General features: G+C 29.7%; 1 protein-coding gene across 1 annotated transcript; it reads left to right on the forward strand.

The window, feature by feature from the left end:
• The first annotated feature begins 11166 nt into the window (after positions 1 to 11166).
• LOC145627172 (protein CUP-SHAPED COTYLEDON 2-like) lies at positions 11167 to 14034 on the forward strand. Its single transcript, XM_081679568.1, has 3 exons — positions 11167 to 11353; positions 11734 to 12017; positions 12741 to 14034. The coding sequence occupies exons 1-3, from the start codon at positions 11167 to 11169 to the stop codon at positions 13473 to 13475; spliced, it is 1206 nt and encodes a 401-aa protein (XP_081535694.1). The 3' UTR covers positions 13476 to 14034.
• Positions 14035 to 17183: the final 3149 nt, after the last annotated feature.

Here is a 17183-nt window from a genome sequence, read left to right on the forward strand (position 1 = left end):
CTTGTGTAGTAGGTATGGGTATGAAATATAGTAATCCATAGTATATCTAAAACTAGAATAGAAAAATCCAAACTGAAATATGAAAACATAGGAACTAAACTTCCATTACAAGGGGCATTAATTTTACAAGATTTTTCATGCATATTTGTTGTGTGGAGTATGTATTATATATTGTATTAAGGCTATATTATCTTCAAATTTATTTCAATAAAGTTTAGGTATGTAAATATAGTCACTTGATTAATACGAGTATTTCGTATTAATGAGTTGACATATCTTATTTTTAAAAACCCCAATAATTCTTATCTTTTTTCCTCCTACGAATAATGAAAAAAGTAAATGAGAGTTATTTATACGACGTCTTCAATTTATCTTTAGTTTTTTGCTCCTAGCCTCATTTTTAAGGGGTAAAACTATTAGAGGTGTAATCATATATTGTACAAGAATTTAGATTTTGTAAGTTTTTACAAAATTCAATCTAACTTACAATATAGCATTATGCATGGTGTATTTTTAAAATTAATAAGATAATTATCACTCTGAACCTATATGAAATATGATGAACCTTTAATATTCTTTCAAAACTTATTCTAGGTTGTAAATTGCATACAACATCAAGGCATACACTTTTGTAAACCAATCAATAACTTAATATTAAATGATTTCATAATTAATAAATGAATTTTAAAATTAGACAAATACAAAGTAATTTATAATTAATTTTGACATTAAAAAAATTGACATTAAAAGTAAATCAAAATCAGTTAATAAAAATTACTCTGTCCTATAATAATAGAACTTTTAAGGATGACTGTTATAGAATCATCCTATATATTCTATCTGAATATCTCTATATGATTTAAAATAATTGAAACTGTGTTTGAAATTTCTAGACAAAACTTATATTGTTTGAACTTAATTTTTCTATTAGGTTTATTTACCGTAAATCTTTGTTAATTTCATTTTTTAGAATAAAATTAAAGAGTAGGAAAAAATGCAAAAGAGAGCTTTAAGAAATAAAGAAGAGAGATGATTGCATGCAATGAAGACAATAAGGTATACAGCTTCCCTTGTCAACATTGGACGAAACGGATTGACGTTGACTACTCAATGACGCCCGCACACTCTCTTTCTCTTTCTCTTTCTCTTTCTCTACAAAATTTAAACTTTATCTGTGTATGAGTGCACCTTTACTACTATGAGGATCTCACATATTCTACTGTTTTTTCTTTTTGATTTTGATTTTGAGAAATTTTTACTACACTTTTCTGATCATGCCATGCACCTTTTATGTTTCCATTAATCCCCAATCATAACATTGTGCTAACACTTTTACTAACCTAATTCTCCCACCTTCTCCTGATTCTATTTGCAAGTATCTGTACCGGTAACATCTACAAATAATCTTCTTGTTAGGTTTGAACTCGCATATTAAGAAATTTAATACATTGAAGTACGTGAAATAGTATTGTGAGATATGCACGAAGCTAATTTAGGATGAAAATAAATAAAAATAATATCCAATGCCCTATAGTATAAGATAATCACTTTTTCAAATCCGAGTATATTGATAAAGCCATGATGTTATGGATTGCGGTTAGTTAAATAAGTACACAATTTTGTCATACTATGGAAATTATAGCTAATTGGTTTCATATGATGATAATGTCATAATGAGGTGCTTATTCAGTTGATTTTTGTTAAACTTGGGGCCTGTTTTGATTTACTAAACTGAGCTGAGCCAAATTGAACTGATTAAAGCCGAACTGAACTGGATATCTTATGAGAGAAGGAAATTAAAAAGTGAAAATAAACCGAAGAGAACAAACCCTTGTACATACATAGTCCATAATTCCATATATAGCATTAGTGTTGTTGTCGAAACTCTCAAGTGATTAAAATTATAAATACTAAATAATTTGAAAAGCAGCCAAAAATTTTTGTGAAATGTGTAATCCAAAATATAAGTAGAAATATGGGTAAATGGGTAGCACCCGACCCACACAGCAAGCATGAAATGCATAAGATGATGGGCAGTGGTGACTGATAATCTTTCAAATCCGATTACTTGAATTTTGTAGTAAGTGATGTGCAACAGCAATATGAATATTTACACATTGACATTTCTTGATCTCCGTGCTTTATTTTGTTTTTGGTGTTTTTTGTTTTCACTCAACCTCTACCATCATCAACTAAATTAGGAGTAACTAGGTTAGAATCCGGTGCACGGTTTATATAAAATTTATTTTTATAAATTGTATATTTTTTCTAAAAAAAATAGATAAATATAAATAAGAATATGCACCTTGTACATAATATCTATTTTGAAAATTTTAGATTTTCATCAAAATTATGATATAATACTTGTTCAACTTTGCCTAATACATATTTTAATGTAGGAGTCTATTTATTAGTGTACAACTTAAAACAAAATTATTTCATTTTTTAAGGATAAATTAATAGGTTGTATTTTTAATATAGAGGCTTCTATTATTCAAATTTCAAAATCTATTAAATATAATAACTCAAAAAAAAAAAAAAAAAAAAAAAAAAAGACATCATCTTGCATTTAGGCGGAATTTTTTTTTATTATGAGAGTTACATATGAACAGTAATGACATCAGAAAAGTTTTATTCTAATAATAGTTAATAGATTATAAAATACTATACCGAGTACTACTTTCTTCCAAAAAAAAAAAGAAATATATATATATATATATATATATATATATATATATATATATATATATATATATATATATATATATATATATATATATATATATATATATATATATACACACGGAGTAATACAGTACTACTCGTAGTAACAATAAATAAGGTGAGTGCATGAAAATGCGTGATAGAAAAATGAAACAAGCAATTTTTTACTGTATTTTTTTTATTTTAGAAAAAAAAAAAAGTCAACTTGTTTGAGATGACAATAATCAAATCAATTATCAATATCACAAAGTCTATTCATTACATTCCGTAACATTATAATAGTGCTTAGTAAAATTAAGCTTTATTCTTCATCACATGATTCATACGGATCTCAAAAACTCATTTAACAATCAACAATTAAATGATCATCATTTTGAACTACATTAAGCGTTTTTGACGTACTACTATATTGATTTTTTTTTTATTATTATTATTTTTTTTTTTACTCCTATTCCAACACAAATGCACAAAGGAAGAAGAAATGAAAATAAGTTGAATATGCATTTGTTATTGACTTGATCACATACAATATCGTTACGAGTTATCAAAATTATTTTGAAACATTCATTTTATGGTTGAAAATTCTATAGTGGTCGTTTGAATTATGACTATCATAATATTTTAATGATTATATACTTCATAATTAACATATTTTTATCCAACTAATTAATTATATTAATCTATTCTTGTTATAAAATATTATTACCAACATTTTTTTAATTTATCAAATTTTTTGTTTTATGTATGTAATTTTTACTATTATTTTATAGTTTCTCGTAAAATATTTATTTTATGTTGGATTAAAATTTTCGAAAATTATATTTGCACGATAGAAATTAAAATACTAATTGTGTCCAATTTATAGTGTGAAAAAATGGGTCGCTCATATTGTTTATCATTAAAATAATAAGGTAGTTATATTTCAAACGACCGCTGTAGAAAATATCGTGAAGCTAAGGTAAAGGATAAGATAAATGTGAAAAAAATAAATAAATAAATTACACACTTTATACTAATTAAACTTTACTTAGGGTCGTTCACATTTACTGAACTGAACTAAGCTGAAATGAATATTTTATGAGATAGGGAAATTAGGAGCTGAACTGATTGAAGCTGAACTGAACTGAAATTAAGTAAATATGAACAGGCTCTTAGTGTCTGTTCTCTTCAGCTTATTTTCAATTCAGTTTAGTTCAGTTCAACAAATCAGAACATGCTCTTTGTATAACATTTTTTTTTTTAAATGTGTTTATTTTATTTCCCTAATTTATCTATTTTTATTTATTTATTTTAGGTCGTGAAGTACAAATCCTAAAAAAATTAAGGGAACAAAAATGGGAGGAAGGGAAAGAATCAAGTGGAGGGAAACAACAAATTGAAAATTGGTAAGAAGGGATGAGATGATTTGATGTAAAGCTGCATGACTGTGTCTGTATGTACGTGAGTTGTAGCAATACTTGCATAAATTCTCAAAATCCTTCTTTACATTTTTAACATATATTAATCAAAATCATTTTTATTTGCAACAATATAATTAAGCATCAAAATCATAGACCATCAATCTTAATTTCCATTTTCTATTTATAATTTTAATTTTGAAGTGTCAATAAATCGTGAATTTTGATGTACTGTAGTAATTATATAAATGACGTACAGATGGATTGATGGATGGGATTTGTGAAATTGATCCATGCATGAATCCCATTCAGATCATTTTGTTAAGGATTTCTCATTCATTGTCTATGTAGTAATCAGTGTTGTTTTCTACTAGTACTCCATATTAAGCTACTTAGAGTTCTAGTATTACGGAGTACTTAGTAATAAGTACTGCAGTACTAGAACTCTAATACGGAGTAGCTTAGTAACACTTACTCGACTCAAACTTGACCCGTTTACCTGAATTGATAGCTCTATTTATTACTCGTATGGAGTATTTGTATTATTTTCTGGATTTAAATTATTTTTAAGTGTTTTGTAGCGGCTCTTAAGACTTTAGTACAAGTAGTGTTTAACCGCAACATACAGAGTATATAATTTTCAGTTTGCGATCCAATTTTGTTCAAAATATTTTAAATTTAATCTTGGTCCAAATCAATATTTTGTTTTAATCAATGCATATAATCTTCTACTCTATAAATAAAATTAAGTTTTTTTTACATGTATAAATATAATTAACTTTCTCCTTCCATATGGTACCGTGGTACGAAATTTTTTAAAAAGCTACTCTATTTCATACAAAATATGTAGTATTACTCTACAGGTTTTTTTTTTTGGTACATAATGTAATGAACGTGGTTGTGGAAGTAATGAAACTTCCTTTGTTCCCTTTGCAATGTGGCCATGTATCGTGGGGTATTCATGAATATTATTTTAGGAGATGAAACATATAGAAGGAGATGAAACGAGTGACTCAGAGTCTATTCACGTTTATTGAACTGAACTGATTGGAGGTGAAATGAATGTTTTATGACAGAAGGAACTTAGAAGATGAACTAAACTGATTGGAGTTGAATTGAACTGAACTAAACTGAACTGAAATGCATATTTTATGAGAGAATAAAATTAGGAGCTGAACTGAACTGTGTTGAACTAAAATTAAGCTGAAGTGAACAGACACTCGGTTCAGCAAAAATAATTACAGCTCAATAAAATAATTCATATTCAACAAAAATAAGGTGAAGTGAATGGAGCCTAATAGAGAAAATAATTAGTCGAATAGATCAATACTTGCATATACAGAGTACTTTGCAATTATGAGTATAAAAACAATACAATGCCATTAAAAAGAACACGAATAAAAGTATATTTCTCAGTGTCACAACTGATGCCTAATTTAAAGTATAAACATATACGGATAATACATACACTTAGCGTCTGTTCTCTTCAACTTAATTTCAATTTAGTTCCTAATTTACTTCTCTCATAAACAATTCAGTTCAATTCAGTAAATCAGATCAAGCTCTTAGGTCTAATGATGAATTATAAAGGATAATAATGACATGTTGATACTCTGATCACCGGATAATAATAATAATGGTACAAGTAGCTACAACAGTTGGTTCAATCTACATCGCCTTATCATTGATAATGAAGTTTGAGATGAGAGGACCATATAATAATTACCACTAGTATATGAAATTATGAATAATAGAGTTGAAAAAAGGTAAAATTTGATGAGATATGCACAGCATATATACTGTTGGTCTTACGGATATTGATATTGATAGCACGAGTGTTACGTCTCCTGTAAAACAATTCACTTGATAACGCCATGTACGACTACATCTTTGCTTAGTTGTTGCCAGAAATATCTGCCAAAACTCAAATATCACCTAAACTAAACTAGAGCCATCTTCTTTATTTTTAAGGAGATGTTAGGACTTAGGAATTTAGAGTTTAGGACACTACTTTTTGTATTGTGCATTATTTATGCTACTGATTTCATTTGCGTTTTTAATTTAATTTTGATTTTAGAAAATTCACTTTATTGTATCAATATAATTTGCTACGATTGACCAAAAATATTCGAAGCTTCTTCAAAAGAGGAGTTGAATGGTATTCGAAGCTTCTTCAAAGGAGGAGTTGAATGAAACTCGAATTGTCGATCGATTTTCTTATTAACGCTTCAAGTTTTTTTTTTTGCAATATTCATCAATTAATATTTTGTTAGAATAGTTTCATTAAACACACACAGAGTAGAAAGTTAAAGATACTATTGGTAAATGACTAAACATCACATGTTAAAATGTTACTCCCCTGTTCTGTTCAGCATAATATCAGTTTAGTTCTGCTCTAATTAATTAAGTTCAGTTTTTAATTTTCCTCTCTTATAATCAATTTATTTCTGCTCTATTTAATTCAGTTCAGTTATTTTTAGTAAATCGAAACATGCACCAAATAGAGGCAATTCTTCACTTTTACCAAAGCCTTTCTTGCATGGTGCAACTTTTGTGCTGCGCAAACTTTGGTGCAATCCGATCACAACATTGACGCTATGCATATTCTCACCACACAACACAGTAGATAAGCATTGCATAATACAAGTAAAGACAAATCAAATTATACTGTAATATTCTTCAATTCACAATTCATATTTTCTGATCGATCTTAATTTATTTAAACATAATGATGCATTTAATGTTAATTTATACTAGTAATAATAAATAACGTGCACAATAAATAAAATTAATACAAATATGAAGTAGGATGTGATAAGAGGTAAAGGACAAAAGAGTGGATACAAAATAGAAATAAAATGAATAACAAAGCCCAAAACAGATTATATAATCAGAAGAAAACAACAAATAAAGGTAAAGATGAAGCAGAAATAGAATTAGCAGAGTTAAAAGGGGGAGAGAGATATTATTATTAGCAGAATAGCAGCAGCTGAGAGGTTTAGCAGTGTTTACAGGTAACTTTTATGAAAATAACAGCATATTACAGTATTAGATTTACCTTAGCTTCCTACTCTAGCTAAAAGCTGTATTTGTATAGATACTAATTAATCACTTTATCATCATCATATACTTCATGCATGCAACAAATCAATACTCCAGAGTTTAAACTATAGTTTTTTGTTAGTTCATTATGAATCTGGTCCCGGATTCAGTTTGGCCTAACTAGTCGGATCAATTTTGGGTTGGATCGACTAAAAAAAGTGATACGAAGTAAATTAGTTTTCTTATTTCGCGTAGTTATGAATTGAATTACATGTTAATTTGAAATGAGTTATTTTAAATAAGTTTTTAAAAGTGACCAAATGAGAATAATTATAAAAAGAGCGCTACGTATTAGTCGAAGAGATTAAATTGGAAATAACGGATTAATTATATGTTAAATGTGAATTAAGTTTTTAAGTAAATAGTTTAGTTAAATAATTAAATTGAAAATAACGGATTAATTAAATGTCTCATAAACTCACATGGAGTAATTTGTCCTTTACAAGACTACATAAAGTACAAAATAACGTCCAATTTTTTAATTTTTTTAAGGGTTAATAGGTATGTTTAAAGTTTTATTATTACATTCAAATTTTACAAAAATCCAACATTATAATTATGTTGCTATGAAAATGTTGAAAACAAAGCAAGAGTACACTTTAATTCTAAGATCAAAGGATGATGGATGTGAGTGAAAGAAACTTGATTTGCTATCAACGAGATGACATTGAGGCTAACCATCAATAGGAAGATCAACCGACACGGTTGACTAATCTAAATTTCATAAATTTAACCTATTTATCAAATTTTATAAACCGTTGACTTATACATATCAAACAAATTGGTTTAGCCGTTTAGCTGGATTTTATACTTCATCTCCATTAAGAATATTTTGAACTTCGAGCATTATTAGAGCCAAAGGGCCTATAGCACGAAAGCCTTTTTCACATGACATATAGGGCCAATATGCTCACCTATTTAAAGGTCTATTTTTCTAAATAATTACTCATTTCATCTCAATATACATATACCACTGAGGAACTATTTTATTCACCTTATTTTCACTTATTTCATATCTAATAAATTCAAATAAGTTAATATAAGTTTAGATAAGTTAAATTCAGGAAAAATGAGTTCTGATAAGAGTTATGCAAGTTCAAATTACAGCTAAAATAAGTTTTAATAAGTTCAGATAAGTTAAGTTAAGGTCAGATAATTTCTTTTAAGTTCATATAAGTTCAAATTAGTGAAAATCAGGTGAATAGAAAGCACCCGGATTTAAAAGAAAATTAAACATAATACAAAGTTTTAAATATACCGAGCTTTAACAAACGTAAAGAATAATTAAAAATGAATTAAATACCACTTTTTATATGTAACAAGTATTGTAACATATAAAAGTATTTTATTTTATTTTTTAATGTTCGATGGATCATGGAAAATTAAACTTGTCATAAAAAAAGATCGACAAAATCACGACGCTTTTTTTTTTTCAATAGTAACTAACAAACTAAAAACAACAAACACACATAAATCAAAAGGACCAAAACAAAATCCTACGCTCACAAGCTCGTCTGGCTAGCCAATGGGGTTGGTGTAACCCAGTCTCGAGGCACTTTAGATATCTTGCAAATCGAAAGACCCTCAAGAAACCGACGAACGTCACTCAGCAACCATAATAAGCAAGAAACATCAACTGGTCGATCATGATGAAGAAGTGAAGCCATTATAGCGCTATCAATGTAAATAAAAAGACTATGAAACCCTCCGTGAATAGCTGCCTGAAGGCCCCATAAACAAGCCTGAAGCTCATCCTGGAAAGCGGACGCAGCACGACAAGCCCTAGAACCACCTCCTAAAATCTCATCCGATTCAAACCTACGGAAAATCCATTCCGCTCCCGCCGAACAATCTGCAATAGTCCACGCTCCATCCAAAATCAGGCAAACCTGTACAGGGTCAGTCGAAAAACCTCGAAGACAAGTAATAGATCGAGGCATAGTAGGGTTAACCCGACCCTAATGATCAGAAAACAATTGAATAGATAACAGACCAGCCTGATCTATATGTATAAAATTCTACGTTTTTTTAAAACAAATAACTTCATATATTTGCACAATGTAATGTAGCAAGGGAATATTAGATAGATCTATATGTATGAAATATTAAATTGTTGGTCGATAGATATGAAAAAAAATAAAATAGATATCAAACTATGTGATTGTAATTAGTTGTTAACATGAATGGTGGAAACTTAAGAGTTGAGAGTGTCAAATACTTATATGCACGACGTGAAGTCGTGATAAATTGGAGATTTATTTCAATAGTAAAACAAGAGTGGGGTATAGTTCAAGTGTTAGAATTTTTCTCCCGATTCCAGGAAATTTTGGGATCGATTCTCATCCCCGCCTTCGTGGCTCTCTAAACACAAAAAAAAAAAAAAGTAATAGTAAAATAAATTAATTTAAAACAAATAAAAGTAAAAATTGAAGATTATTTGGAATAATTAGATTTATATAAAGTAAATATTTTCTTTTTGTTCCATCAATTTTCATTTATAAAGCAAGATTATTCTCACATATTAAGCCACGAATAGTATGGTTCATAGTTCAAACATGTATTGCATACTACGGGTCGGTTCACATTTTTAAACTGAGCTGAATTGAACTAAAAATTTTATGAGAGAAGGAAATTAAGAGCCGAATTGAACTGAACTGAACTGATTGAAGCTAAACTGAAATGAACAGGCCCTACGTAAGATATTTAAGATGTAAATTCAGTTTGATTTAAGTTTAATACTTCTTCCATTCTTTTATTATTGCACCGTAAGGGTTTGACACAAAATTTATTGCACCGTAAGGGTTTGACACAAAATTTTTGGGAGTGGAAAAAAAAGATGAGAGAAAAAGGTAGAAATACAAAGTTGCCCATATGATTATACACAAAATAAAAAGTAAAAGTTGAAAAATAAGGGTATATTAGCTATTTATAATATGATCACAAATATTTTTTACTTTGGACCGACTTTTAAATAAGTCTGGCATAAATACACAATATAAGGGACAAAAATAAATTTCCAAAAGTTCCAATGCAAATGCAAATTACTGATAAAATATTGTAGTAAAAAAAATTAATTGAAAATCCCAAGCTCATCAAATTTATACACTTCAAAAGACAAATATTTTACCTTAAGTTTACCTCACCTATCTAATAATTTAACGTTACGTTACATTACCTCAGACTACCCCTTACCCCCCCTTACACACTAGCCCTGCCTTCCTCTGCTCCCATCTAAAAGATTTCACTTCTTACCAAATTTTTATTTTCTTTATTTTTTAAATATATTTTTTAAAATTTTATAATTAATAAAAATTTAAAAAATCCTAGTGTACTATGCTGACATTTTTGAGATATTGTTTCAGCTTTATCGATTTTTGCTAAAATCTCCTCCCTTTCTTTCTCTCATTTTCCCCTCATCCCCAAAACTTATAAAATTAAGAAATTAAATAAATAAATTCAAGAAAATAAAATAAATTTAACAAAAATACAAAAAAATAAAAAAAAAAAAAAACCTCATATTTTTCTTCACTGACAGATAGGAATACCCTCTGCAAATTTCCTAACACACGCACGCATACTCGCTTTCTCTCTCTTCATGTCATACATCATTACCTAAAGCCAACGGAAATCATAAATGTGCACACAAAATTTTAAATAAAAAAAATAAAAATTCACAATAATAACAAAATAAATACAGTAAATAAATACTCTAAAATAAAAATATTAGAGAAATTAAAAAAAAAAAGGAAAAAACAGGACAGGACAGAACAGAAAAAACCACAGTATATTGGGTTTCGGGCCCCTACCATACCACAACTCTTCCTTTTTAACACCCGTTCAAATTCTCACAATTCTTACTTCAATTTTTCTCATTTTTGAGCTCTTTTCATGTTATAAAAACTTTGGGTTATTTTTATTTTTGGTTTTGTGGGTTGTTTGAAAAATGGACCAACCTTTTTTTCTTCATTTTGATAACAGTGAGTCGAATTTACCGCCTGGGTTTAGGTTTCATCCTACTGATGAAGAACTTATTTCTTATTATCTGCTTAAGAAAGTTCTTGATGGTAATTTTAGTGGTAGAGCTATTGCTGAAGTTGATCTTAACAAGTGTGAGCCTTGGGAACTTCCTGGTATTTCTCTTTCTTTTCTTATTATGTGTTTTATTTGTTCGGAATTTGTTGTCGCGTTGACAGTGTAATTTAAACTTGTAACACGTAATGTTTTGAGTTCGGGTAATTTCTTCTATTATAGTATTACTAAGTACTAACAACTTTTCTACCCTGCTTAGCTTTATCATAGTCAATGTATGTTTTGACTATTCAATAAAATTATATTTATGAGCTCATGATCATATAATGTTGAAGTTTCTTACCTAGTGTTACATAAAACTAAATGAAAATATGTACTCTAGTTTATTTTTGCAAACATTATATTAACATGAATTTTAATATTCCAAAGAATTATACAAGTAAATGTCACACTTAAACTTTATATTATGTGATGAGTGTAGAGAAGGCGAAGATGGGGGAGAAGGAGTGGTACTTCTTCAGCTTAAGAGACAGGAAATATCCAACGGGGTTACGGACTAACCGGGCAACCGAAGCTGGTTACTGGAAGGCAACCGGGAAAGACCGGGAAATATACAGTTCCAAAACAAGTGCATTGGTTGGAATGAAGAAGACTCTGGTGTTTTACCGGGGAAGAGCTCCTAAGGGTGAGAAAAGTAACTGGGTTATGCATGAGTACCGCCTCGAAGGCAAATTTTCTTACCACTACCTTTCTCGCACCTCTAAGGTACGTATTTAGTTGTCACGTTACTAGTTTAAAATTTCGTTACTCGTGGTGTAAATGTTTATACATTACATGTGAAGGGTGTGTTAGAATTAGTTAATGTGGTTAAATTGTTTTTTTTTTTTTTTTAATTTTTTTTTTTAAATGTGATGTGTTGTTTTGCATGCGTTTAGCAAGTATTACTATGATTGTATTGTGTGAATAAATTGATGAGAAAAATGAGAGAAGTTGAAAGGATTTTTCATGGTACAATCATTTTCAGTGAAATAAGCAAAACACTACTTGAGTATTCTCATCAGGTAGTAATTATTGACATTTGATATGATATCTTTGTTTCAGGAAGATCATGAAATGACTTGTGAAAATATATTCATATTTTGTTACCTTGTAGTTTTCACAATGTTATGATGACTTAGTTAAATCAAAAGATTTTGAGACTATATTTTATGGTACTAAATTAAAGTAGTGAAAATCAAGTACATAAATGTAAATAATTAATGTTTTTTTTTTTTTTGAGTTAAATCATGAGATAATCTTAACAACTTATTTTTGTCTTTAAATTAGATCATATTTGTATACTTGTAATCTTGTATCATGTGGTTAACGATTTTTGTTACGAGTATTAGTCTTGATAAGTCACTATTTTTTTTTAACATGATAATTGTCACTAATTTTGTACTAGGGCACATTTGTTAATACTTGAATTGTATGAAATTTTGTTAATAGGATGAGTGGGTGATCTCAAGGGTGTTTCAAAAGATCGGTAACGGAATCGGAACAACAAGCACCGGCACCACCAACACCGGAGGCGGAAAGAAAACTCGAGGCAGTGGAATCATGAGCAGCCTCTACAATTACAATAGTAGTAACAATGATGTATGCAGCTCACCTTCCTCAGCTTCAATCTCAATCTCTCAGCAGCTTCCACCACTCCTGGACTCCTCCCCTTACGGCGGAGCCTTGAATGAGGCTTGCTCCTACGACGATGGGAGCGAATCCAACAACACTAACAACAATCCAATCAAGAAAGAGCACGTGTCCTGTTTCTCCAACAACACCAACAACAACATAAATATAAACAACACTAGTAGTACTAATAATATTATTAGCAACTTTAACCCTTTTGAGCTCACATTTGCACCCCCACCACCAATGATGAGCACTCCACCTCCTAGGAGTATTACTAGTAGTAGTAGTAGTAACTCATTTACCTTATCCGGGGTAGGGTTACCGGTTTTCCCTAGCCTAAGGTCCCTCCAGGACAACCTCCACCTCCCTTGGGTCGGTGGGGGAACACCAGTCCAAGGTGGGTGTGAATTAGATGTGATGATGGGAGGTACTAATGCAACATGGGGTGGAAGCAATGGCGGTGGCAGGGTCGGGTTTGATCATTACATTGGTGGTGGAAGGGTGGGAATAGGTGGTGGTGGGAGTGAGCTAGACTGCATGTGGAGTTACTGATAATGACAAGGCTTGCTAATCAGTCTGCATGGTGTTCTTGCATTGCTTGTCTGAGTGGGTTTGACTTTTGGGGGCCTTTAGCTTTAGCTTTAGGTAGGCTATTCTATGTGTGTGTTAATCAGAGTTTGATGTGAGTAGGGTTATGGTATGGTATGTTATCTAGGTTGTTTGGTACTATGAGTTAGTTTCTATTTCTACTACTTGTTTTTATTTTTATTTATTGTTGTTGTTAGTTTATTTGTGTATTTCTTTTTTAATTAGGGTTAAAAAAAAAAACTTTGTTTCTAGCTAGTGTGGCTATTGTTGTTGTATGATTGTGTTATGTACTTTGTGGAATCTTTGTTTTGTACTATATTATTAAAGTTATGTGTTGTTAGATTGTGGTGTATTAATTAAGTAGTTTTTGCATGGTGTTGATAGATTATTATTATTTTCTGAAAATCTGAAGTCTACATTATTATTTTCTCAAGTCTACATTATATGTGTTAATTGTGTGGTGTTGAAATATTATTTTAGTACTTCGATTTCTTTAATTGATTGATATTGTTTACAAAAGTAATTGACGTAAATTTATGTACATCTTTCACCAAAAAAAAAAAACAAAAAAAAAAATTAAAAAAAAAAAATTAAATAAATATCTATGTACAACATGAATTAAGAGTTGAAATAATTACAGTCAAAACTAGGTGTATCAGTGTATGCATGCAATCTTAACAAGGGCTATAATAATGATAAATTACAAAATTAGATACTTCACGAGGCTTTCATGCGGGTATGATTTGAATGAGGATAGGATTTACATTATATTATAATCAATTGGAAGATTAAATTGAAATTGAAATAATCAAAGTGAGCAGGGTACTTCAGAAAAAAAGTGACTAAAAGTACCAATTGCCAAGTAAATGTTTTAGCCATAAAAAAACTAATCCATAGTTAGATTTTATTAATGTGATAAACAAATGACCGTTTAACATCACATGACATGGTAGAGCGAATTACGTTCAAAAGTCTAAACAAAAGAAAAGTGAACTAATATATTTTGGAAGGGAGGGAGTAAAAGTTCAGTTGGAGCCTTGACAACTACAATGGCGCAGTAAGCGAAATGGTTGCACAAGAGCTATCTTAATTAAAGTGTTGAAAGGACTATTGAACTGGAAGACAGACAAAGGTCGGTCTGTCTGTCTCCATTCTCTCTGTAAGTTGAGGGAGGTGAAAGCATGTATAATAAATGCAACATGTAATTTATCTCTCTTTTACAAATACAATTGGTGGCCCTTAGTTTGTATAATTTCTTAAAATGTCAGCATAATTTTGGGGATGGATAAAGGCCAGGGTTCACCTATCACACTATTATTATTATTATTTATCCAACCTTTTCTCTATCTATCTCTCCCTTTTTGCCTTTCACTTGTGTGCTGCTGTGCTACCTTCATTTACCTCTACCATATTCCTCCTTGGTGTACTACTAGAGTTTAGAGCATATGAATGTTAGTTTGAGATGTGAGTAATAAATGCTCTTCTTTTATGTCTTATTAAGTGTGTTGTGAGTGATTCTAGCCTAGTGGCTAGTGGTGGTGGTAGAGGTTTTCACCTTTTATTCGATCTTTTCGTGTAGTATTTAGACTTGAGATCAAATCTTTATCTAAAGAGGAGTGAGAGAATCGTGTGTGATGTTGGGCACTTGGATGTTAGTCGTGGCCTTGGAGATCCCAAAATGCATTCAAGCAAAATGAGTTGAACTATGTATTAAGTTAGTTTCACTACAATCAGAACGTATATATTATGGAGAATTTCAAGGAAAAAACATGAAATAATATGACATTTAGAGAAATACAAAGCTAAGTTATACTTGAACTACACTGTACAATATAATAATTTATTCAATTCGCTACGTATTTCTAATTTAAGATTAATCAAAATGGTGTACTTAGCTTCCTCAAAATTTAAGTTTAAGTTATAAGTCTTATAACTAATGAAAATTAGATGATCAGAAAGTTAGTGAGTTACTAAATGAACATAGCATTGAGTTAGGCTGGTTTGAGTTTGATTTCAAGCTAAACTCAAACTCGACCCTAATTAAGTTGTAACAAACATTTGTCAAACATGATATTTTCAAACTCTACAAGCTCGACCATTGTTTGAGTTAGGATTGTTATTGTAACACACCGAGCTAAGCTAAACCAAACTCATTACTCGTATTAGGTTTAACTCGATCTTTATCACCCCTAAGCCGCCCTAACTATCATATTACCACACTTATACGTGATCAAATTAACTCAACTAGAGCCTCCAACATTCCAACAAACCCCCACATACCAAAACAGCAATCCCATACAATGATGAAAATATTAACCCAATGATTACTTAACCATAAAAAATATGTGGTTTTCAACAAACATCACAACTATTATTTCATCTACTGTTATAAAAGCTGGTCCCCTTTAATATAAATCAAAAAAAGTAAATAAATTGAAAGAAACCTAAAATTCTCATTTTAAGTTAATTTCTAAAATTGTCTCAAATAATCCATTCGTATCAAAAAATATAAATAGGGACAAAAAGCTAGTGGTTTGAAGTTTATAATGATTAAGTATGACGATAGCTTAATAGTACATGAAATAAAGGATGGTCCAAAAAATAAAATAAAAAAATAAATAAGACTTAGCTAAAATTAGGTTACAATATAAGCCGCGTGCTCTGAGAAATTCAGCATTGCAATCTCAGTTTTAACGATACTAGCTACGTCTCTCTGCATCTATTTATTTTGGGAAATTTCCATCCAATTACATGTACTATATATTATTTGTAAGGTTAATTTTTTGAATTCTTTGTTGTATCTTTATGTCATTTTAATCTACCTAAAATTAGATATTGATTTATGTTTTTCGTCTAGGATTTATAGTCTTGTTATAGATCTTGACTCTTCGATCAAATATATTTATGGATTATATTTGTCATAAAATCATAAAAATGTGTTAACAATAGATTTTTACATTTTGCACTCTATCTTTGGTACGGAATACTCCTAATAATCATGTGATAATCGATCAAAAAGAGAAAGTCGTATCATGAATGTATTTCGTGAGAAGGGTCTAAACAGTAAACACCTAGTGTTCTCTCTTTTTCTTGCTTAAAAAGTTATAATGGAAGTTATTATATTTAGAAGATAATAAAATTAGCCTTATTACATGAGCACGAAATTCATAACATAAACATTCTCGAGTGATGGATAAAACAACGTGTAGTAAGGGCCTATTCTGAATATTTAATTGAATATTTTACGATATAAGGAAATTAAGAACTGAACTGAAAATAAGCTAAAGAGAACAGGTTCTAACATCATGTAATATATACACAATCAGTCAATCACACATAACTTTAATGTAGTAACACCATATAATATATACATACATACACAATCAGTCAATTACACATAACTTTAAAGCTATTTAATTTTAGATAGAGTGAACATATACATGAGTAACACCATATAATACATACACATAACTTTAAGATTATTTGTTTTTATATAAAGTGAACATATACATGAGTACAATAATTATATAAGTAATTTAACTTATGAAGTATATGTTGTATATGAAGGAAAAATTGTTAGTACTGTAGCAGATTTCAATTAGTGAATTAGTAATGTAGTACCATTTATAATAATAGTGCAATTCAACTAAGTTTCAAAAATAATTTGTTTTT

Source organism: Chenopodium album, chromosome 4 (genome assembly GCF_948465745.1).
Source record: "Chenopodium album chromosome 4, dcCheAlbu1.1, whole genome shotgun sequence".
Classification (NCBI taxonomy): Eukaryota; Viridiplantae; Streptophyta; class Magnoliopsida; order Caryophyllales; family Amaranthaceae; genus Chenopodium; species Chenopodium album.

What these genes read in the sequence shown, in the direction of transcription:
- LOC145627172 (XM_081679568.1), top strand. Translation starts at nt 11,167, where the DNA reads ATGGACCAACCTTTTTTTCTTCATTTTGATAACAGTGAGTCGAATTTA. An exon ending in TGAGCCTTGGGAACTTCCTG is followed by an intron (nt 11,354 to 11,733) that starts GTATTTCTCTTT and finishes TGATGAGTGTAG; the next exon opens with AGAAGGCGAAGATGGGGGAG. An exon ending in ACCTTTCTCGCACCTCTAAG is followed by an intron (nt 12,018 to 12,740) that starts GTACGTATTTAG and finishes TTTTGTTAATAG; the next exon opens with GATGAGTGGGTGATCTCAAG.